Source organism: Amia ocellicauda, chromosome 3, assembly GCF_036373705.1.
Source record: "Amia ocellicauda isolate fAmiCal2 chromosome 3, fAmiCal2.hap1, whole genome shotgun sequence".
In the NCBI taxonomy this organism is placed as follows: domain Eukaryota; kingdom Metazoa; phylum Chordata; class Actinopteri; order Amiiformes; family Amiidae; genus Amia; species Amia ocellicauda.
In genome coordinates this window covers 8,387,597-8,412,119 of record NC_089852.1, presented here as the reverse complement: position 1 = coordinate 8,412,119, position 24,523 = coordinate 8,387,597, and the positions used below count along the sequence as shown (strand labels likewise).

Here is a 24,523-nt window from a genome sequence, read left to right as displayed (position 1 = left end):
TAAATGATCTATTGAAATTGAAACTGGGACTTTCTTCCATTAAAACACTTATTTGTTTCAATAAAGCTCTAATCCTTGTTGTTGCATACATTACTCAGATTTAAGCATCTATAGGGAACTACACGGTGCAGGTTTCGAGGTATTGATGCTAAGATAGTCATATAAAGAATAGCAAAGAAATGGAGGAGGCAGGTTGCTAATGCAAAAGTAGTGTACTGAAAGTGGCTTTTATTTCTTATTTATAATCTACATGCACACTCTGGATAATAGATGTCAACGCTCATTCACTACTTTAACTTCAAAGCAGAGAGGAGGCATGGATGACAGAGCTGGGAGCTGGAACTCAAAGGTACTAACAGCACAAGGAAAAATGCCTGTTTACTGCAAAGCATTTGTTAGCACGCTGTCTTCAGATATTGTTCCCTTAGGAATAGAGAAAAAATGTGCCTTGTGAATATTGCTTTAACGTTTTAAAATGGTACTAAAAGAGTTTGCTGTCTGGTAGCATAATATGGTGATGAAGGCTGCTAACTAAACCTGGGGAGTTTATATCTGCCCTTGACTTGCTGTCTCTTTCCAACGATGCATTAACAGGGAATGTTGCTATTTAAATCATCTAGATTAGAAGAAACGACATATGTTTTTGCAGTATTTTTAATAGGGATTATGTGTGCGTGTGTGTGTGTGTGTGTGTTATAATTAATAACTTGTGAATCTGTTTTACTGGAGGGAAGTTGGGAAAACCTTGAACAGCTGCTATTGTTCCTTCTAATAAAATCACTATTCAGTGTGAAGGATACTTGGTCTCACTGACTGACCTAGTGCATAATTTATGAATATGCATTACTAGCTACCCTTTTTTTAAATTACAAAGGTACAACAGATCTGTAATCGAATCATTTTACTTTTATTTGTTACCATTTATCATTCCTGCAAGCTTCAAAGCTTTCTGTTTTTACATTGATAATTGCAGGCCTTGTGTGACAGAATAGATCTGAAATGTTTTCTAGTTTAACTTGTGAAGTTCTTCTTTTTTTGTGTGGATTCATAACTTTGCAGACTTGAACGCATTGCTGGTTTATATCATGCAATACATTTACAGTAATCTACCTATACTAATCTGTTGTTAACAATATGCACACTAACATATTGCATGGTTGTAGTGAGTTGTGTAAAGGTAACATTAGGTTTAAGACCTGTCTATATATATATTTTTTTCTAAAATAAAGAAAGAAACAAATCGAAAAGCAAACCAATGACTATTGGTAGCCTAACAAAATGCAGGTTTCATATAGGAATTGGTTAATGTTTGGTTATTTGGTTATTTTATTATACTCCATGAAAGATTAGATTCAATGCTTTCAGATTGTGTAAATTGTTGTAACCAAATTGAATAAATACCAATTCCTTTACATTTCATATGGTCTATAGTGCTTACATAGAAAGCAGGTGAGAAAATAAGTTTAAGCTCCTCAGTGACTAGGTATCCTCCTCTCAGACTAATCTGGCTGGTGTGCTTTGCCTATGGTATGATGAGTTTTGTCATAAATAAAATTGATGGCAACATCCCTTTTTCCAGTGAGTGACGGGCCCCATAACTACTGACCTAGCACATCCATAATGTAAATCTTGATCTGCTTTTCTAGGATTGTGTGTGTGTGTGTGTTTATTATGTTAAATATACTTTGAGCTTTGTAAATCAGTCTTCAAATGGCTATTCATTCCTAGAAGGTGGTCCTCGTTCTGATATGTATTGGTATTTTGTTATTTGGTTGTTTACAATTTCTGACATGATGTAATGGGTTGGGTATGAAAGGAATCCAGTAATGGTACAGAAAATAAGACAGCCCCTTATGCCTTTGTGTGTTCCTTGGAACTGAGAATATGTTCTGCATTTTACAAAAGGAACATGAACCTTGAATATAAGTAACTGGTTTTTGCATTAGGTACTCCCTGGAGGTAGTAGAAAAAATATCATGTCCCTGCATGAAATGTGAATGTGAAATCTACCAGAAAGAAATATTTATGACCATTTTATGCTTGATTAGACTTGGATGACATGCGTTAGAAGACAGGGACTGGACAAAGAGAGAGCTGCTTCTGGGCAAATGTTAAAAGAGTTGTTTAGATGATACAGGGGCAGAAACGTCCATTTACTGTTAGGCAAAACATAAGAATTGTGTTAGAGAAAATCTGACAAGAATTCACTGTGATGGAGACACTGTAAACTGACTACAAAACAATGCAATGCAGCTGCTGAAATCCAATATATTACCTCTGCCACAAGGACAGGTAATTCAGACAATTATTACCTAAATCGAGTTTTATTACCTACATTGAGTTTTTAGGTAGTATTTGTACTAGTTAATGTTGGGTGTTTGTATTATACAAGTTACTTTAGGTTAGTGTGTTGAGGTTTATGTTTCTTCTCAGTCTTTGTGTGTGTGTGTGTGTGTGTGTGTGTGTGTGTGTGTGTGTGTGTGTGTGTGTGTGTGTGTGTGTGTGTGTGTGAAGTTAAGTAATTTAACAAAAGTTCAAGTGCAAGCCTCAGAACTTTGGAGTATTATATTCTCATCATCCAATACAGGAGAGAAAACAATTAATATATGCATTTACCATTGTGTGCTAAAACGCAGCTATATTGTTAATGCCTGCACTAGACAACAGTTTTCTTTTTTTATACTAACTTGCATAACTCATTATTAATGTTTCAGAAATTATTCATATATAACATTTTAGCTACTATCATTGCCACCTTTAAAAATAAACACATACATAAATAACTACTTGTTTTGTTTCCTGGAGACAGTATTATACAATCTAAACTGCAATCTGTATAAGTTTTAGGATCTAAATCTTAATCGTCTTGTTCTTGTTACCAGGTTGAAGTTAAAGATTGAAAAGATGCTAGAATACAGCTTTTAGACTGGGAGATTTCCTATGTATTACAGAAGTACAAAATGGAAAGTATGATTAATTTTTCAATTTCTCTCTGCGGATATCTAATAATTGTGCCCATAGATAGCCAAAGGCCCTTATTAAACATTTAAATGCAAAAGAAAGTTAGAATCAGAAAGATGGTATTTTGGATTGAATAATGTAAAATATCTGTAGGGCAACAGAAAAGAAGCAAGCTATTCAAGGTTTATTCTTAAAATATATTGAAAATGTTTAGAACCACCATGGGTACTCAGTCTAATGCACTTAATTAAAATGGCCTTTTGTTCAGAAGTGTCTACATTATGTTTATTTTTCTTGATCACTGCATGCAAATTCCATAACCTTTGAAGTCTTGCTTATATGTCAAGAATTTTTAAAATGTCTTTTGGTGAATTTGTGTATACAAATCTTCCTGCCAGGGTTGTCTTTTTGATTTATATACATGTAGGGAAATGTAAGTAGAGAGATAGCATTTGCATTTTTACTATATAGCCCGTAGTGTTAAGTTCAGCAAAGGTATAATATTACAACTGTTAACACGGTAAGCTTAGGCAAACCATACAAAAGAAACTGTGTGCTTCATTTCTTACTAAACAAGGACTGTTTGCCCTAGAAAAGGTACAGCGTGTCTTTAAGATGCCGAGGCAGTCAGAAGGTTCCACCTGGAGTTATCCTTTTCTGTACTGTCTTTATCACTTTGCTCAGTTCCACATAATAACATCTTCATCTAAGATTGCTGTGGCACAGGGGAACTGCATTTGTTGATCAAATTTGGCTGGATAACACTGTGATCTCGTATCCTGAAGTGAAGAGATGTGCCTGGAATACAGGAATGTAGAGCTAGCCTAGTGATTGATTGATTCTGCCTGTCACAGGACAAGATAACTGGATCAGTAAATACTCTGTACACTTCAGCCTCCTCTATACAATCACAAGTGAGGGCATCGCTAGGCTAAAGCACACTGAGGCATGTTGGAATTTTTCAAGAATACCCAAGTAGTGTTGGCTTCCTTGCAGAATCAGCAGCATTGGCGATTATTTTTGTTTATGTACACTATCATGAATAAATAAATTAATATTCATAAATAACCTTGATCAAAATGAATAATGATGACATAAAATAAATAACACTATATTTACCAAGCTACATTCAGCAAATATAGTACCAGAGCTTTTCTAAATCGCTCACAGTTCACCTCCCTTCACCTCTTCACCCTGTCAGACACTACCTAGCTTACCTGTAGTATTCAACGGTGCTACAATTCATATTGTAGCACCTACATTACATTATTTCCTACATTATAAAAATCCTTAGTGTTAAATCTGTATAATAAGCAACATGCAAAAAAGGCACTGAGATATGAGGATTATGGTTTTAAATACTCACACTCAATAAAACTATAAATTACTTCCTTATCTTGAGAAAAAATCAAGGTAGGTGTGAAAAGCTGGGGGTTATTTATGGATGGTTTAAAAGTGTGGAGAAACCCATCTCACATTACCACTCGCTAGACAGAAGAAAAAAAAAAGTGAAAGCTTTTAATCATGACATGGCTAGTATTTTTAATGTAAAAGTGTCAGATAAGTGGAGGAGTTAAGAGTGACCAAAATCCTGCGGAGTGTTGTGTTAAATTGAAAAAGGTGCCGTGGGGAATTGGGCCCTCCTTGTGCTTTCCTTGATGTAAGATTATCCCTCATGTCTGTCTTCCTCCATGCCGAGCTTGTTGGTTGTTGGCAGCACTGTCTGTGGGTCATCTTCACTGCAAACCTATGTGATTTCTGTGTGTGTGTGTGTGTGTCTGTGTTTCATATATATAATGGTGATGATCTCTATCAATCTATATAAATATATACACACAAGCACACATGCACATATATGTCCGTCTGTGCTGGTATGTATATATTTATATAGATAGAGATCATTCTCATCAGCTCAAATTGATTCACTGTTGAATGCAGACGTTTCCACTTGCTATAATATAAAGCTTTTCTTTTCCACCTCACACCTGCATACTTTATTATTTCATCTTCCCATCTTTTATGTTAAATGCTTTTAGTTGTGCATTGTGTACCTACTCATGATGCTTTGGTTAATTGGCTATGTTGCTGCTTTTACATAAAAAGAAAGTATTTTAGTTTATTATTTTTAATGATATTCAGAACTTCAGAACCGTAGTTGTTTTAAGTGTCTGCCCTTCCCCCACCCCCCCCATGTCACGTGTTAATGTGTGGTCACGTATAGAAAAGAAAGGTTCAGTGTATCTGGGAAGCTTATGGCAATTTCAATTAATAAAGGGGATAAAAGGGGAAATTCCTTGATGATTTCCTGACAGTTATAAGCTCGGTGGCTGCAGTGTTTGCCGTAGTGCTGATTTAATAAAAAATGTCATGGCTGGAGGAGAGTTTACGCACAGTAGTCTGTTTGTCCTTTATTTTAACCACCTGAGCTGCAGCCAGAAACACAATTGTGTGCTACATATTTCAAACAGATGTGGAGGAGAGAATGGCAAACTTGGACCCAAAATAGAAAGGATTATCTTTATGGCTGTACATTTATAACATGTTTATGTGGTATTACTTATTTTTATCTTACTGGTGTAGTTTTAATATATCAAACCCTGTTTAACCCTGACATATTAATATTCTGATGAGTGCAATTTTACTGCATTATTCTTTCCATTATAAATAAAGCAATCGTTTAGCATTGTGATTTGAAATGGTCAAATCCTAAAACATTATTTCCCTCTGTGTAAAGCACTACCATTATGGAAAAATCAAAACAAGAAAACAAAATGGTTATATCCATGTTCCTGGCATCTACCCAGTAACTTGCAACATGATTATATTAGATGTTTATGCAGAGCTCTGGAAATTAAATGCATTCATAGAAGTATTGACATTTTCTTTATAAGTATTCATGCGTACTTTCATTCTGTTGCAATATGGATTTTATCTTCTGATACCCGTAGCCTCAGGTGCTGTAGTTTCTCCCAGGTGCTGAATGCAGTAAGCAGACGGGTCGTTCTTCTCCTGAAGCTTTTAACTTGTCTGTGTCGCAGTGAATCAAATCTGAAGGAGTTACTTGGCTGGAGTGAATCATTAAAGACTCTTATAACATCCGGGTGTGGTTGTGATAATAGGGTTAATAAGTTATTGAAGAGAACTGTAGCCATAGGGCAATACTGTCTCTACTTGTTCTCCTGCCAAGGTGGTATCACTGTGAGTTGTTATGTTTACTGAAACTAACCAGGCAGCGAAGAAAGAGTATGAAAAAGATGTGGGCAAATAACCTTACATTTAGACTAAATGACACATGGATTGCATTGCTTTACACATGACAGTAACCTTTATTAATGGTTAATCAAAATAGTACAGCATTTCAATGGCAAATAGTACAGGTTCTGATTTAAATTGAACTTGTGTTTTTCTGATTACTTTTTTCCTGCTAGGCAAAACTACACAAAATGTAAGGTCTGTGTTTAAAGTATTAAAATCCTTGTCCATTTATGTCCGGTGTGAAATAACTGCAGCCTGTTTTTTGATTTTGTGATGCACACGAAACCAGTTATTTCTCTGATATGAAGTTAAAAACAAAAACAAGAATGAAACAAACAGAAGGCAACAGGAAAAACAAAACGCCCAGAAAAACCCAGTCAAAACAGTTTATTATGCTGTTATACTGTGGATCCCAAGACTTCACATTATATGTATGCTTACTGAAGGAAGCCATATACCCCATTCCTTTTAACGTTTATCTTTATCTTTGTTTTATGTTTTTTTTTTTTAAAGAGAAATCTGTGGAAAATTTTAATTGAATAATAATTAACATGTAAAGTTAATATAAATGACAGCTTTGTACTGCAGAAAGTAAAGATAGCTGCATCAGTCCCTTTTATGACTAAAGTAATTTCAGTGACTTTAATTGTTATAATGAAGATATCTGCCATTAAAAGATGGGAGGGAGAGAAATTGCAGCAGGGTTCCACAATACAATACTGTAGAGTACAATACAGTAAGGTAGAGTTTGTTTTGTTTAGTTTGTTCACAATGTATAATTTTAGTGAAGTTTTATTAAAGCTTTTGAAACTGCTACCTTTAAAAAGGATCCTTTTCACAAAGAACATTGTGGTATTTAATTATCTTGTACATTATTTAATTTATTTTCTACAGGGTGTAGTATTTGAAATAATTAAAATCTTATAAACAATTTGAATGCATATATATTACCAATATAATTGGGACAACAGACAAAATAATCATTCACAATGTATGGCCCACCCTTGTTGTTAAAGACTTTTGATGGATGGCTGGGAAAATGCTATGCCATTCCTCCCACTGTACAGTTAATGGTGCAGCAAGAGAAAGTGGAATTTTCCAGATTTGCCTTTACAGCTTATTCCAGAAGTGTTCTATCTGATTGTGGACAGCAGCATTCCTGGGCTACCACTGTTTTATTCTGTACTTTAAATGGTATTGCTTCCATGCTGTCTGCCATATACATTCGCACATGTGAACGGTGGCCAGTGGCAGCTGCCTGGCCAAGAATCTTAAACATACACTACCAGTCAAAAGTTTTACAACACCACCATTTCTCCAGTTTTTATTTAAATTTGAGCAGTTCAAGTCCATTGAATTACCTGAAATGGTACAAAGGTATGCAGTAAACTGCCAGAGGTTAAAAAAGGTTGAGAGTCTCAGCTTCCATGGGATACCAAACACTTGGCAAACAACACAACAGTGAAGAGTACACATGGGATTAAAGAGAAGCACATGCATTTGCTGCCCTTTTAAGGGTACTAGAGGGGTTTGTCAGCTTAAATTAAATTTTGTTAAACAAAACGATTCCATGATTTTTTTAATCTCCAGTTTATTTGTTCTATGCTTTAATCTCAGAGTACATTGAGACATTAAACTGTGTACATTTCATTAAAAACTGGAAAAATGGAGGTGTTCTAAAACTTTTGACCGGTAGTGTACATTACCGTGTGTACAGTGGACATAGACCCCTGTTACACAGTGCATGATTTTATGTACAAACTACTACCACCAGAGAGATACTTGTCTCAATACTCTCAGTATAGTTTAATTTAACAAAACTATATATACATGCATTTATGTTCTTTTTTCAAACATTTTTTTTTTATGAAGGTAGCATCTGGTTACAACAGAGTGTTACATCATTCATTTTGTGTTTGGCAATTTCCTGCAAAAAGTGTAACAGTGGATCTAATTCTGGATCAAAATGCTATATCTTTTGAAACATCTGTTAACCATGCATAACTGTATTTTGAGACTGACTTTGTGGGACTTTCTCAATATGTCAGTGTGATGCTGTAATATTTAAAATGAAAATAAACGTATGTGTCTGTACAGTCATAACAACCCTATGTTGAAAACATTTTTACATGATGATCACTGTGTAACATTTTAACACTTCATAATCATTTCCCTTTTGCAGCTTTTCAGACTTTTAAAAGACAGCGTTACATTACTTATTTACACCAAAACCACCATGTTCCTTGTTTGGTTTTGTCTAAAGGTTTCTTGATTTGAAAAAGCACAAAATGACAGCGATGAGTATTGCAAATGTGAAGGCTTCCATGCAATCTAGTTTCAGTGCAATCTGCTATAGCTTGCACAACACAAAAACCATGCAATAGTTAAAATAATCCACTGAAAATGCTTTTTTTGGGGAAAACAAACATCAACAAAAAACAGCCTGAACCCCTGAGTCAAAAAGGTATTGCTGTGATTGAAGGGATAAACTGAAGGACAAACCCACAAAATACTGAACTGTGAAATTTCTTCACAATAAATGCATTTCAGAATTGCATATTTTATGTGTGCCGTGTAAAAATGTCCTTTCTATTTCTGCTTTTTATACCTAATCAGCAGAAAAAAAAAATCCGTTTACGCTGCCTCCTATTAATGAGGTGATTATTGGTAATAAATACTTTTTTAATTTTTTTTATACTTATTACAGAGGCAGTTTTCTTGCACAGTTAATGAGGGTAATTTGACTTGGTTGAGAGATTACAGTTCTAAAGAATTAATGCGGCAATCCAATTCAAAGATTTAAAGAGATCTAAGATTCTTCACAGGTCGTGTGCTGGTAGATGTGCTCCTATCACATAGCAGCTAATGGACTTGAACAACAGTCTGTCATTTACTGTTACCTCAGTGGATAGCAGATATGCCCTTGATTCCTGCAGAGCTGGTTGTTTGGTTCAGTTCAGTTTTATCTGCATTTTTTATTTTTACAACATCTCTTGTATATATTTTATAATGAACCTGTCTGTCAGATCAGTGTCATTTGTAAGACTTCCACAGAGCATAGGCGCACCTTTGCGGGTAATTTCCTGTTTTTTAATTTCTCTACCTTGGTCAAATTCTAGTTTTCATAAAATGCTGTTTTCAAAACAGAGCTACAGGCAATTATATGTGTGCCTGAGTTTATGCTTATATATACACTTGGCTCTTTAAGAGAGTGAGTTTGGATCTACAGAATTATACAGAAATTAGACAATAGCTTGATAATTGTATTTTAAACATATTTTAGTTACATTTGCAATCTGTTGTGTATTTCTTTTCTATGATTACTTCTACTCCAGAAATTAAGAGAAAACAACAACAACAACAATCTGACCCTTCAGACACTTGTTTTTTTAGAAAACCTACAGAAGTAGTTTAAATGAAGCTCTATCTGATGTAGGAGCACTGTGGTGTTTCAGATGATCTTATCTTCCTCCTCTGGCCTCGACCCTTTGCTATTGAATCAGCAGTGCAGCCCAAGGAATGAAATGCTTGATTACTCAATGGAGAGAAAAGGCATGGTAATCCTATTCCACCTGGGGAAGAGCAGAGCCCAAATTCCCCGGTGTTTTAACACTCTTTATCTCCTTGAAGCATTGAGATGTATTATTTTATTTTATCTGTTGTGGATTATCATGAAGATAAAAACAATAAATACACAATATATAAAAGAATGGCTATGACATTTACCTCCATAGCTTGAGTATCCAGTAGCCTAATGAACAGATATAAATTAATTTCAAAGATGTATTGCCTTATCCACACTAAAATGAAACTGTGTCACTTCAGTTCAGAAGCTTCTGAATCATTTTGTGAATGTGTAATTGATAGTTTCAGCTAGATTTATTTTGTCCTCTTACAGCTTTTCAGATCCCTGCACAGGAGACGAATAGTTGCAAAACGAGGAAGGGGTGAATAGTGTTTCTGGATACATTATTGTCAGAGACTTTTTGGCGCTTATAGATTAGTTTACATTTAATCCTACTTTTAGATGCATTAAAAACTGTTTTTTAGGGGGAAAAAAAATCAACAGCATTTTTAATATTGAATTTTTAAATAAGTACTGTAGTCCAAATATTTCAAACAAAAATGGACTCTGATGTAATACCTTAGAAAATCTCTCTACCTTATTAAAGGGCATGCAATGAAAGTTTTCAATCCAACCTTATACTAGAAATGTTCAGGCTGCACTTTGTCATCACTCCAGTTTATGACAAAAGCAATCTGATTCAGTTTTTTTTTTTTTCTTTTTTCCTTTCTGCTATGGAATTATATTACCTAACTTGGATGTTAGGGAACTCATAGTTCCCTGCAAGACATTTCTGTATTGCAACTCAATACTGAAGCATTGCTAATCAGGTTTTCTGTGATTAATCCGAATATTCACTTTCTAAACGGAATAATGATATAACGGTTCCTCCAATGGTACCTCAAAGATTTATTTTCATCTTAAACCCAGAAAATAACTTTGATCTTTGTGAATGACATACACACACATCATATATTCTGATATAACAAGTAAACATGATTTACATTTGGTATCTGTTTAATGTATGTTTATGTTTGTGTTTGTGTTTATCATAAATGACTTGCAAAATGTAATTACTGATGCAATAGCAACTAGATCATACTGCAATCCCCCTGTTAATGTGAACAGCATGAAGACAATCAACAGTAGGTTATCCAAAGATAAAACAATGTAATTAATATACATAACATCACACCATTTTTTTATCCCAGCACAAATGCAGTTCTTATTAAATAGTCAGATTGATTGGCTTCTACAGTTTTAGCAATTTTAAGCATTAAGCATATTGTGTTATTGGTTGTTCTTACCAGTAAAAATATCCTCACTTCATATGTCAACAGTCAAAATGTGAGTTCAGGAAATACACTCCTTGTTTTGTAAGATTTTGATTAAAGAGCTGAGATACCTGGGGCCGATAACTTATTCTGCCCTGTGGCTCTGGAATTCTCCATTCACAGCAGAAAAAACAACCAGTGCCTTTAAGGCTAGAAAGAAAATCTACCTTTTATATTTTGGTTTTTAGGCAACTGTTATTGTACAGTGTGTTCTTTTTTGTGTGTTTTAGCTAGATGTATTCTACAGAGTACCTTAGAATCTCTGTTTGTCAAGGAGGATGAAGACTATACATTTCACACTTTAGCTCAGCTCTAGTTAATTTGGTAAAAAAGCCTGATACCTTGATACCTGCCAAGAAAAAGTGAATACTAGTAATGACATTAAGTTTTACCTGTACTAGCCAAATCTCAATGAAGCATGGATAAATCCTGCTAACATGTTTGCTCGTTTAGTTCATATTATTTTCAGATTTTTAGGATGAATAATGTTTAAATGCAAAAATACTGTACAAAGTGTGCCATATTATAATCCGTATAATTGAAATTAACACACATAGCTGTACACAGTATTTTAATAATTTTAAAAAGTATAAAATCAGTGAACAATGTACCTTTGGCCATTCTTAATACATATATTTGAGTACAATTTAGAAATTGTGTTGTGTTTAGCTTCCTTGGTCATATAAATAAGTAAATGAAAGCTTGACTTCTCCCTAACCCATTTTCCTTCTTGTGACCTCTTTTTAGTGTTTCTTTTCATCCAAAGTATCTGGGCATAATGTGAAGTCAAGAAAGAATGGCAAAATCGGTTGTTGATAGACTTAGCAGTGAAGTGGATTAAATAAGCATCAGGCTACTGGAGCTGATTACAAGAATATGAAAATGCAGTATCTTAATGGTACATATTTTCATGTGGCAGCTCAGTTGCCTTTCATTTTGCAGCTAATATGTCTATTCTTATGAGTCATTTACTTCTTTAATTACCTTTTGCAGCAGATGCACAATGGTGTATTAATGTGAATGATTTTTACTGCCAGTTTATCATACAATGCCTCTAAAGTTGAAAGGCGTAATTGACTTGGAAGAGCAGCTCATGAGAGAAACAATATTTAGTTGACAGTTTTCCTTGTACTCTTGGATGGTGTTTATGAGTTTACACCACACTAAAGGAGTAATAAACACAATTTTCATTCAATAACCGGGGAACGGCTGTGCCTAAAATTCCTTTGTGGTAAAGAGATTTGTTCATTTATTGAATTAATGTTATAGAAAGTTTTTTTTTTTTTTTTTTTTATGATCAGACTAAACTGATAGTATGTATGTGTTTGTATGTTGATGGTAGTTTTAAATGAGTATGTTTGCACTATGCAATGTTTTAAATTATAGCAGACTTTCTTTAATTCTTGAGACCATTAGGAAAGACGTGCATTTTAAAAAACATGCATTTAACAATTGTTTAGAAAGAACCCTGTCACCCTGTTTTGGTGCAATGTTCATTGCTTAAATTACTGTTGCATTTATATTTAAGGGGAAAGCAAGTTGCGTATATGCGGCTAAACAAACAATCAAACAAAAAACTACTGGCCAGTAAATAATTTGACAAATTTTCCTCTCAATGGTGAATTGTATTTCTTCATCTTAAAATTGTTAAAAGCCTTAAATATGTTAAATATTTTGTCTTTTTGTTTCACTCCTTTTTATCATAGGTCTACGGGGGTACTACAGTACTGAAATTCTGTGCAATCATTGCAGGGTGTATTTGTAATACAACACCACAAATAAAAGTTTCCATTTCAACTTAAAGCCACAAAACAATAGTTATCTTAAAGAAAAGACGACTGTTCTCACTGTTATTCTACACTCCTAATTTTGCCACATTGGTGGAAAGTATTTGCTCATCGCAGTATGCAGACAGTTAATCCATTGGCAGTTCTGTGTGGTTGTTTGCAGTTTGGGTCTCGGCAGCATATTGAAAGTTTTCTTGCCATCTGTTGTTAAGCTGGTGGTGAGCAAGGCCAGAAAATCCAAACAAAACGATGGCCTGCTGTAAACTGAACCTGTCAGTTTGGCATAGCTGAGGTGACCCCTCGAATGTGCAGAGCAGGCTCCGGTACCAGGCACCGACTGCATTGAGAGTCTGAAGGGGAACCACACAGGGGGACAAATGTTTACTCTCTTAACTCCGCTTTCCTCCCACAGTCCCACGGGATCTGGTAGTCAGCTTCATTTCCTTGATTTCACTACCATGTTTGTTGAATTTTTTAATAAATAAAATATTTAATAAGTTGAGAAACTATATTTCTTTTTAGACATTTTTTTAACATTTGTCAAGGCATAGTACTACCTGGTATTGGGTGAATAAACAAAATTAGTTTTTTTTTATTGGAGTCAGCTTGCATCTTATATAATTACATGCTGAGTTTTATATTGTTTAAACATGGCAATTTGAAATGTTTAGTGTTGCCATAAATATTAATAGAATTGCTGAAAAGTGTTGCAAAGGAATGGGATATAATGGTTTGAAGTGGGTATAAAACACTGATTTATTTATGTATTCTACATGAATTAGTTTGGAAATCTAAACATCAGTTAGAGAGCATTTTGTAGATGGGCTGTAATGTGTTGGATTTGAATATGGGTGCCTTTTTCCATGTGGAGAGCCTTTTCTGAAATGGCATTAATTATATACTTAATATTGAAAATTTACCTTTCTGTTTTGCATTGCAGATAAATGCCCATAATACAAGAAAATGCAATTAATATAAATAGATATTATGCTCTCTGCTTACTCGCTTGTGTATATTCAAGACTTTTCCAAAATCATATGCATTTCAATTAAATGACACTTACTATAAGTGAATTCCATTACTATATGTTCATGCAATCAACTCCCCACCCCCCTCAACAAGTATTGAACAATGATTGAAAATGTGAAATCCTGAAGACCCCAAATACATGTTGTCTTGATCATTTGTTTGTAATACACAAAATTAAAGAAATGGCAAAGAATGATCTGGTGGAGAAAATGATCACATTGGAAAATAACATGGAGAGCAAAACAGATGAGCTTGTTTACAAGGTGACTAATGCATAATGGGCATCTTGTTTAAAGATGAAATGCATGCAGGATAGGATTTCTGGTATAAATGTCAGGTGCGTTAAGATGTGTGCTCACTTAGAAAGTCAGCTAGATAACCTTGACATTTAGGACATTGCCATGCAGACTGCAAAATGGTATTTTTTAAAAGGAGGACTACATTAAGAGGTAACCTATTAGCAGTGTTTTTGCCGGCTGTCTGAAAGCTCAGGTCTCCTGTCTATTAAACTCAAACCACTATGTAAACATTCCTGTGTTGTTCCTGGTCTCTACAATGGCCAGGGGGATCAAGTTTCACCTGCCTGCACATCTTCAAGCAATTAGAGCAATTAGTTTGAAACCATTTCACATTCAAGGTCTTCTATGGCATTCAAGTCTAGGACATCACTGAATAGAAGGAATATAGAATGGTCTCATGTGATAGACCTGAACAAATAATCAGACCTTAATTTTTCGGAAAGAGGTGTTCCCAGTGGATGATATGAGAAAGGAGCTCTTTTATTCCCAGCAACCACACTTGTCTTGCCTTCTTTAGTTTTTGGTCATATTCACAGATGTCTTAGAACAACCTTTGTCTGCAGTTTTTGAAGTTCATGGCCTTAGGATTTTCTTTTTCTATTTCTTTTTTCATTTTTTTTTTAGCATCGCCATCAGGTTCAGAAATGGGATGCTTTACAAATACAAAAGTAATCCAGATTGCCAGGGTCCATCTCTTAATTTGTCAGTATATTTCTCTTCATATCAATCAGTTTTCTAATGTTCTGCTGTAGAAGGCTCATAAAAACTTGAGGGCAAACTTACAGCTCTGAACGTTTCCCATGGTAACCGATAGGAGATGCATGTGAATGATACTAATTTTCAAGGAAAGGGAATATGCAATTAAAGGAGGAAGGTCCTTTTATTTTCAGTCTGAGATGATTACTTATGTTGCACCTGAAGATTGCGGTTACATCTGGAAGGAGGAAAACGTAGACTGTTAAAAATCAGATCAAAAATAAGAGAAACCTAATAGTACGTGGGAAAATAGAAATCCTTCAGTCTGGAATGCAAGTATAAAACCCAGTCATTGATTTTGAGTCTCGTCTCCTCCTTGTTCTCAGTATGAACATTTTAAATTCAGTATATTCTTAAACACATATATTGTACATTACTGTAATGTGGAACCATCAAAATCTAGTTATTTACACACGAGTACATGGGGGCAATGAAGAAACGAGACCTTGCATGAAAGCTTTCTTTTTAAATATTGGCCACCCTATTGGATGCCAAGCCACGTGTTCATGTTTTAATAATGTGAATATACATGTACATAACAGAATATGTATATTGTGTATACTATGTAGGTTTATGTAAACTACAGTTCTATCAGAGTAATTTAAATTTTGAACATATTTAAAAAAAATATATACTGCATTATATATGACAAGAATACCAGTGGAAAGTCTTTTTTGCTGATAAGAGAGACCTTGTCAGGTCCTGGAGGGTGTTTTTAATCAAAAAATACCTGCAGGCTTCATTACTACAGCATGAGGAAATCTCCTGTTCTTTACCCATTTCTTATTAATTAACAGTTGCACCACAAACAATGAGAGCAGGGGGATTCGAATGAATGTTTCTGAGATGTAAATGGTCTTAGCTAGCTGAATGTATAACTGACCAGACTCTATATTAAACATGGTTGTGTTTATTTAAAAAGCTCACGATATGCCATAATAAACAGTAGTTTATTTTATTGTTTGATAATTTTGAAGGGAATAGTGAGGTAACTAAACCATGTAACAACTGCTTCACACAGTAACATGGTTAATGTAATGTTTAAAAGAAGGAATGCTTTTTTTATTTATTATACTTATCAATATTTTTTTTGTTCTAACAACCCTGCGTATAGCATCTAATGCTTCTGTTCTTTTGTAACTCAGTCATCTGTTTCTATTATCTGTCTTTTGAACTGTTTTTGTATCTGATCAGTTCCACCTAATATGTCTCTTGATTTGTGCTATTGTAGTACTCAGACAACATGCTGTTCTCCTCATTTTTCTAAGCTTTAGATGCTCTTGCCTGTCATACCGTGGCAGTTTATCTCTGCCGTCTGGATTTGCTTTTAGACTTCTATGTCTATCAAGCTGCAGTACCTTTGAATGCAAGATCAAAAGAAGATGAATTTCAGAAAAAAAAAATCCTTGTATGAAGAAAAGAGTGGGTGCTAAGTAAACATCCCAGTGACAGCTCACAATGAGTTATTTTAGCACAGCATTAGCACCAGAATGACAGACAGCCACAGACTGCTTGCTAAACAACAATCCAGTCGCCTTGCCGTAGTTGGATTTTGCCACAGCAACAGTACAATTTCTTATGACTTTAGTATTTATTTTTTATATACATTATTGTCAAGGACTGCGTTACATTTGTTTATTGTTGATATTACTCGCTATTTAAAATGATAAAATCCAATGCATCTGTCTCTGAATGCACATATTTGCATTAACATGTACATATACTAGCTCACTAGTTTACATTTATTCTCTGATACAAAAAAATATGTTTTAATGTGTTTCAAATTATTTACATTATTGATTTGGTTCCTTCTTCCTTCCCTTATGGAGCACAAAATACATGGATTGTGTTCAGTTCTGGTATAGTTTACATGGTGAATTACTGAGGTGAAGATGATTTTTATCATCGTACACTGCAACCTGTTAACAGGTTAGCAAACTGTAAATATATTTCTTCCTATATATACTGTTTTAAAGCACGTCTCTTTTGCCGTTGACTACAAATGTCAGCGTTCCAGTCAATTTTCATTTCACAGTGCTTCTGGTACACATCACTTCCTGTTTGTTCAAATATCTTTCTTACATTCTTGAACCCCCACTTCATTGAAACAGCCAGATCACAGTTTCAGCATAAGTTTATAGACAACAGTCTGGAAAATTCCTCAATGTGTCTTTAATCTGTTGTTCTTTGCATGTTCTAACTTTTTCAAATCATTCTCTGAAGGATATCATCACCTAGTTCTCACTCTTTAACCAATTGTTATCTGACCAAAAGCAGTTTTTCTGTTTCAATTTGGAAGAAATTCATTTTTGTTTTCATATTCCTCAGGATGTCAATGGCTACGTAAGACAGTGGCCTCCTTTGAGGTACACTACAAAAATGATAAGCTTTTATCATTTCAGAACAACATGTCAAAGTAAAAGCAGATTTTCCTTGTCATTGATATAAAGATGTTTTAATTAGAATTAGTGTTAAATGTCAAGCTTTGATACATTTGTAATGCAGTACTATAAATAGATCATGTTTTTGTCATCTGTGCAGTAGGGTTTCTTTTGATTGCTCATTTTTGCGTAGGAGTGAAAAAAAACTCATACTGTCCAGTAGTAAAAACCACATAAAATGGCCCCTTGACAACAAGTTCTATTGGGGCTTTCCCATTCGAATACTTATTTTAAGGTTAGAAAACGCGTGCACGTATGAGGTAGTTACATCTTATTTCCAGTACCTTTCTGTTCTGCGTGCCAAATAAACTTTTTGAGGAAGGTCAGATATTGTAAAATTACAGTCTCTCTATAATGTAAATATGAATAATTTCATGTCAAAATAGGAGATAGATTTTGGAATAGTCTTTTTTTAATATATATTTCATAGTTGTTAATAGCATTGTGTAATTTGTGTTTTATTAGCACTTTATTTCTTTTAAATGTCAGACTGATGACAAAGTATGTTTGATTAATTGGAATTTGACTCAGATTTCTGGTGTTCCTAAAGATATATGAGAAATGTTTAATCCAAGTGAGAACTTGAGTGAGAAGTATCGTGGTCTCTCGGTAAACCAAGAAAATAGAGGGGAGTCTTTCAATGCTGAATAAAATTCATTGGAGAGAGTGAAATGATTACAAAAGGAATAACAAGATATGTGTCTGTCTCCAAATTCATTTCAAGGTAAAACATTCTCAAAGGGGGATTGTTTTAAAAGGCTCATATATAGTGTGTGTGAGAGAGAGGAAAAACTGGTTTCCTTGAAATATATATCCTTATAGATTACAAAATATTTACACAATTCATATTCAGCTCATCTATTTATCTTTTAGTCACAGTACTTCCTGTAAATCTACCCTGTATTCAGAGGAAAGCTGCTTCAGAGGGGAATAAGTGTTTTTTGTAATTTCCTACCCCTTTCAATTAGTGCTAAATGTACTGACTGACTTATGAATCTTCCCACCCAAGAGAATCAACAACTTCCTCTGTTACTTCATGGAGCAGATCTGTATTTTGCTGTAGTGAGTGCTGGAAAAGTGGCCCCAGCCCTTAGCCTGTGGTCATATTCCAGCATAACATCAAGCCCAATGATGTAATCCCACAACCGTTCTGATGCAGAAGGTCAACACACTACTGTACTGCACAGCTGCACACTGCAGCCACAGAGCTCTCTGGGTCTGTTGTAAAAACTTTTTTTTTATGAAGCTTTACGTTCTTGGGTATCATTGAAAGGTTTTTCTTCTCTTCCCTACACTCATTTTTACATTTCTTTTTTACTTCACTGCACCTGGCAGTTCCTCAGTCATAAAATTATTTAGTATTAGGTTTAGTAAAATTGTTTGGATCTGCCTGAGACTGTTTGTTTAATTGTGGGAGTAATCGGTCGTGGAACATGGAAAGAATGAGTGAAGTTATTTACTCAGATGTTTTACTGGTGTAGGTGTGAGGCTCATAACTCGCTGTGGGAACAGTTGGTTGCTTTTCTTGGTATCTGTGTCGTTTTGATGACCATTATGTTTCCCAGCTCCCTGGCTTTGTTTGTTCTGGATGGCAGGTTTGATTATTTATCGTAAGGGAAAAGGGAGTAGCTGAAGCAATAAACATGTGACTAAACTATATTTTGTTTTCCACTGAGAAGGCCATGTCCTTTAACAGATATTTGGTGTAGCAATAAACTTTTTATGTTTGTTTGTTTTTTGTGTTAGGAGGAAATTAAGTTAAAAATGCAGTAAATGGTAACTAAGTTTTCTAAATTTTTGTATTAGCTGTAATTTCAGTTATTAATAGCTGATTTTATTGCTGGTAGTTATTGTTATTGTAGCTTTATGGCTCAGTTTGTTTTTTGGGGGGAAAGGTACACAAGTAGCTTAATAGCTTAATGTTTATGAAATTGTACTTCAAAATGTTATTTTATGACAGCACAGTAGCTAAAGGTCTGCTTATCAAAATTTCATTTATTTCAATTTGCATTTAATCATACAGCAATAATTTTACTATTTTCTTAACTTGCCATTGTGTTTTGTGAGAACACAATTTGATTTTAACAGAACTCAGAGAGGAAACCGTGTAAATGTATTAGAAGGAAACTAAGATGGAAAATGGTCTGTTGTGAACACAACACAGTTTGAGTTGGTATGTTATTTATCAACAGCCAAGAACAAGTTGTTATTTAGGTTACATCTGTTGTGTTAAAATGCAATAAGCAATGTCCCATGGGAAGTATTTGTGCTCCAAACTAAATATTAAAATGTATTTTTGTTTCTTCTTTTCAGGCTCTTCAAGTTGCACGACAGATTTTGCTGCACCAGCAACACCAGCAAGGAAGTGGATTGAAGTCACCAAAGGGCAATGAGAAGCAGCCAGGGATCCAGGTACGAACTTGAGTTTACAGAGGAAAAAATGCTGCTTCAAAAAGTTAAAACTGTACTTATGTTTCATACCTCTCTTATGCTGACTGTTAATGATGCAAAGCTTGAATCATGAAATGGAAAACATTTTTATTTTTTGGGCAAAAAAATAAGCATTTAATTTCCTTGCATGGAAAATGTAAATTGTTAAAACTAGTCTGTACTTTTTTTTCTTATTTGTTTGCTTCATCTGTTCTATTCTTAGGACAAAATGTACAAGAGAAAGTACATAAACAGGAAATCAACAAAAGCAATACTAAGCTTGTGTATTTCAAAGCTCAAAATTACATAGCAGCTGATTTAAGAAAAAGGAGAACTGTAAGGGTATGAGATATGGTAAGATAATTTAAATACAAACAAACAAACAAGAACATAACAACCCGGAAATCCCATCAGAGAAGTCCCTGTTTTTACTATTCAATAAGTTGAGATTTTAAATGGAACATTTAGCTTGACAGCTAATTATTTCTAACTTTCTATCTATAATGATTAATGCTTGAAAATAAAATAAAATGTTATCAAATGTAACCTTTTATGTAGCATTGCTTTCACTGAAAAAGGGAAACGCAAATCGTTGAATAATTTTATTATGACCTCATTGTCTTGCTCTAGTTCTGCAAATGATCTAATATCTTTTTTTTTTACTTTGTTGGTCTGACTGTATACATTGGGAATTGTGATTCAGTGCATTATCATAAGATGGAAATTTTGCATGCATCACTTTATGGTTTCAAACATTAAGAATACTGTAGTCCTGTGAAACTATTCACTCATAGTTTCTAGAAAGAAGGCCTTTATAGGCAATACAGGTCTGAATTCAGGTTTGTTTGTTGGAACAGTTCAAGTACAGGTTTCATCATTACTTCTAATGAAATGGAGTCTCGGGGATTCGTTCCTGTCAGTGTTGTGCCTGGAGGTCTTAGGTGATGTAAGTGAGCTATTGGTATGAACTATTAAACTTTCATATACTTATTCCTTTATGCTCCACGTATTACTGTAGGATTTAAATACAACAAATAATAATAATAATAATAAAAGATTCTGAAACATTTTAACTCTAGATAAGGAATATTAAGTTGCCTTTTATGGTGGTTTGTTTTCTATGTAAGAATTTTAATTTATCTTTAATGTATGTATGTATGTATGTATGTATTTATTTATTTAATGTATTAGTGAATACATACATTTAAGAGCCATATTACCAGTAGTTATTGTGGTTGTTTTAAGTGTCATTGGTCTGATTAAAGAGGGCTGGCTTTTCTTCTGATAGTGCTTGCAAAGGTAAAAAGGAAGTGAATGTGCTTGACTTTTCCATCTGGAACTTACAATTTGGGCAGTGTCTCGGTGTCAGTGTCTCATATGCTTTCAACAGACCCACTTACACTACTCCGATGAGAGGAGCTGTGAACGTAATCAATATTAATTCATTATACCCAAGTAAAGGTTTACTGCACCTCTAACAGCAGGGGGCACTGTGGAGTAGTCCAGAAAGGACTGAAGGATATTTCAAACCATACTTCCTGAGATATAAAGCTTGTCTATATTGTAAGCAACTGTTTTTTGAAAAGGTTCATGACAGGAAAAAAAAATAAAAAAACTGTAATCTGCCAAATTTTGTGTATGTGTATATATATATATATATATATATATATATGAGAGAGAGAGAGAGAGAGAGAGAACATTTTAATATTCACTCAGCAGTCCATAGGAAGAGATCTATAGGACACCTCGAACATAAGAGTCATATTGGCGAGTGAGTAAATATAAACGACTGCAGGGCATTTTTCGTAATTAATACCACAGCCTGATATATATAATATTTAATACCCCTTTCCCATAGGGAGCTTTTTTTAATGAGGTATTGTACCAGCTAGGTCTAATGTCAGGTACTGAAAGAAGCTCTTTGTTGTGCAGATGTCTTAAGAATAGCTCCAGAGGATGAAATATGACTGTGTTGACCTTTCAGTTGTGAGCTTATTTGTCAGGATTCAAATAAGTTGAAAGGATCAAACTAAACAGTTTCCATAGTCAGGCTGGGAATTGTGTAGCAGAGGTCAACAGTGGAGGCCACATAGCAGATTCCTCTACACAGCCAGTTGTTGGTACATATTGAAGTACTAGGCCATCTCCCGCAGACAAAGACAAAATTAAAATTCTAATTTATTAATGTATACAGAGAGCTCGCCCAGGCTGTCACTCATCTATTGAAAAGAAAGCCTAGTCTTTTTTTTCACCCTCTCTGTATCTTATGAACCTCACAAGTTCAATATAGCATCTAAATAAATTGTAAATTGCCCATGCTGTAATGTTGCACAGTATGTTATAGCCTGAGCTGTTAATTTTTTTAAACCCTCATTCTTGTGTTTGATTGAGTATGTGTGCTGTTTGAAAGTCACTAGTTTAAGCTTTTGTTGTATATTTAATCACAGAATATGCCTTTGAAGTGTTTACTGAAAGTTTAAACACTGTTCTCTTAGATGGCTAGTATAATATGAGAGAAGTGAAGATAACAAGGAGAATTATATGTTAATGTTCTCTCTGTCTTGATCTTATTATTTGTATATGTATATATCGCCATCACCATCAGCCTTTATTGATCCACTGGTGGATGAAGGCCTCCACAAGATGTTTCCACTTGCTTCGATCTGCAGCTTCTCTTTTCCATGTCAAGTTTGATTTCATCTTCTCATCTTCTTTGTGGTCGTCTTCTAGGTATTTTTTAATCTCTTGGTATCCATTCAGTAGCTTCCTTTGTACATCTTTGATCTGTTCTTCTTGCGATGTGTCCAGCCCAATGCCATTTTAACCTTTTTACTCTTTCAGTAATGTCAATCAATCAATCAATTTGTATTTGTATAGCGCCCTTCGCAGGGTAGCCACAGAGCACTTTACAGACTGGTAAACATACAACAAACGTACAGTAAAATAAAATACATAAATACAATAAAATACAAATATAGACCTGTAAACATTTTACATGATCTAGAATAAAGTGAGTGAACATTTAAGTTAATACACCATTTAGGCACAGAGGAGAGAAAAACAAAAAAACTCCTATGGATGGCGTGTAGGAGAATGTCACATTTTAATTTGTTTTCAGATCCATTAATATATTTTTCTGTCTCTTCTTATTCCAACGTATTGTTGTCTGTGTATCACTGGTTTATAGAGTCATATTACGTGAGAGTGATCACCATTTAAAGCTCCAAATATATGAACATACCATAACTTTGTGTCATTAGAGTTTGAAATACAATCTTACTGGTCTCTAGAGCTTTTGTAATTAGGATTCCAGTGAAAATTAATGAACATGTGCATTACTAGATATAAATGGATTGTCAACCGATTTATAACTATACAAATCAATCAATATCAATCAATATTTTTGGTTTTTGTTAGGTTGATTTTCAGCTTGCCCTCTAATCTGACAACCCTAGCATATGATGTAGTCTAAAGAAAATAGTGGTATGACGGATTAGAGCTGAAATGTATAATATATAGTACTGATGTATTCACACTAGTTCAAAGCTTCCATCCAAGTGTGTGATCTTCAAGGACTACACAGTTGGGTATATATGTAGCAGTTAACATATCCACAATAGGATGAGTTTGGCTTGGCATTAATTTCTATCGTGTACTAGAAAATGTAAGAGTGGGCATTGGTGTCTGAAAACACCCCCAGCTCATCAGCATGCTTGTATGAAGTAAATAAAAGCAAGAGAGCTCCTTGCTCAAATTCTCCCGAGAGGTGAGTAAGTGAAATGCATTTATAGAAAAATAAAATAGTTAATGAAGTGGAATAATGATATGGGGAGGGGGGGATAATGAAGGGCATAAAAAATCCATCCATTCAAAGAGGTTGACTTGAAATCAGCTTTAAATTGCATTTTGGGTTTGCTCTGAAGGAGGGTGGTTTCAGTGGTCAAAATTATGTAAGAAAACTTCAATTTAGAGCCTCATATGCTTTTGCTTAAGGCATTTAATTTTGCTAAATATTAGAACAGCTGCTACAGCAGCAGAGAATAGCTAAACATACTTGACTGGTCAAAAGTGAGTAAATTACTGACAAAATGACACATGTAATTAAGAGTGTCCCTGCCACTTTACCTCATGGTTTACACCTACAATGCTGAAAAAGAGAGAGCGACTCCCACCTCGCTAATTACCATTATCACTGAAATGGTAGGGTTTGAGTCATTAGTTCCATGTGCATTTAATTAGAGGCAGACTGAAATTGGATTTAACTTATTACTTTTTCATGGATCACTTTCTTGTCATCACTTCAAATTGGATTGCAGCCCCAGGTAACTAATTATGAGAGCCACAGGATCAAGAGTGAAGAAATAGGTAATTAGGAACAACACTGTCGGACCCTTGCTGATAGTCCACTAGCACTGCGGAAAAAATTAGTCTCGTTTGTAGCAATGCTGAGAAGCTAGTGCGTTTAACTATGCAACTCTGCTAGGAATCATGGGAAGGTTCCTGCCACCTATAGTGGATTATGTGATGTGCAGCTGGGTTGAAGATGTTATGTCAACATGGTTCCACAATCATCAGCTTAATTCCTAGATTAGACTAGTAAAATCAAGATTGGTGGAGAGATTGTGACTTTTCTTCTTTCTTTTTGTTGTATTTGTTCCAATGCTGC

The 24,523-nt window shown here is 34.6% G+C and overlaps 1 protein-coding gene across 9 annotated transcripts in view; it reads left to right on the top strand.

Moving 5' to 3' along the window:
• Positions 1-24,523, top strand: part of foxp1b (forkhead box P1b) — a 179,232-nt gene that overhangs the window by 101,449 nt on the left and 53,260 nt on the right. For all 9 annotated transcript variants that reach the window (XM_066698041.1, XM_066698039.1, XM_066698035.1 and 6 more), the window contains one exon: positions 19,741-19,839. In XM_066698041.1, the coding sequence (XP_066554138.1) occupies positions 19,741-19,839 (99 nt within the window). The remainder of the gene's footprint in view (positions 1-19,740; positions 19,840-24,523) is intronic.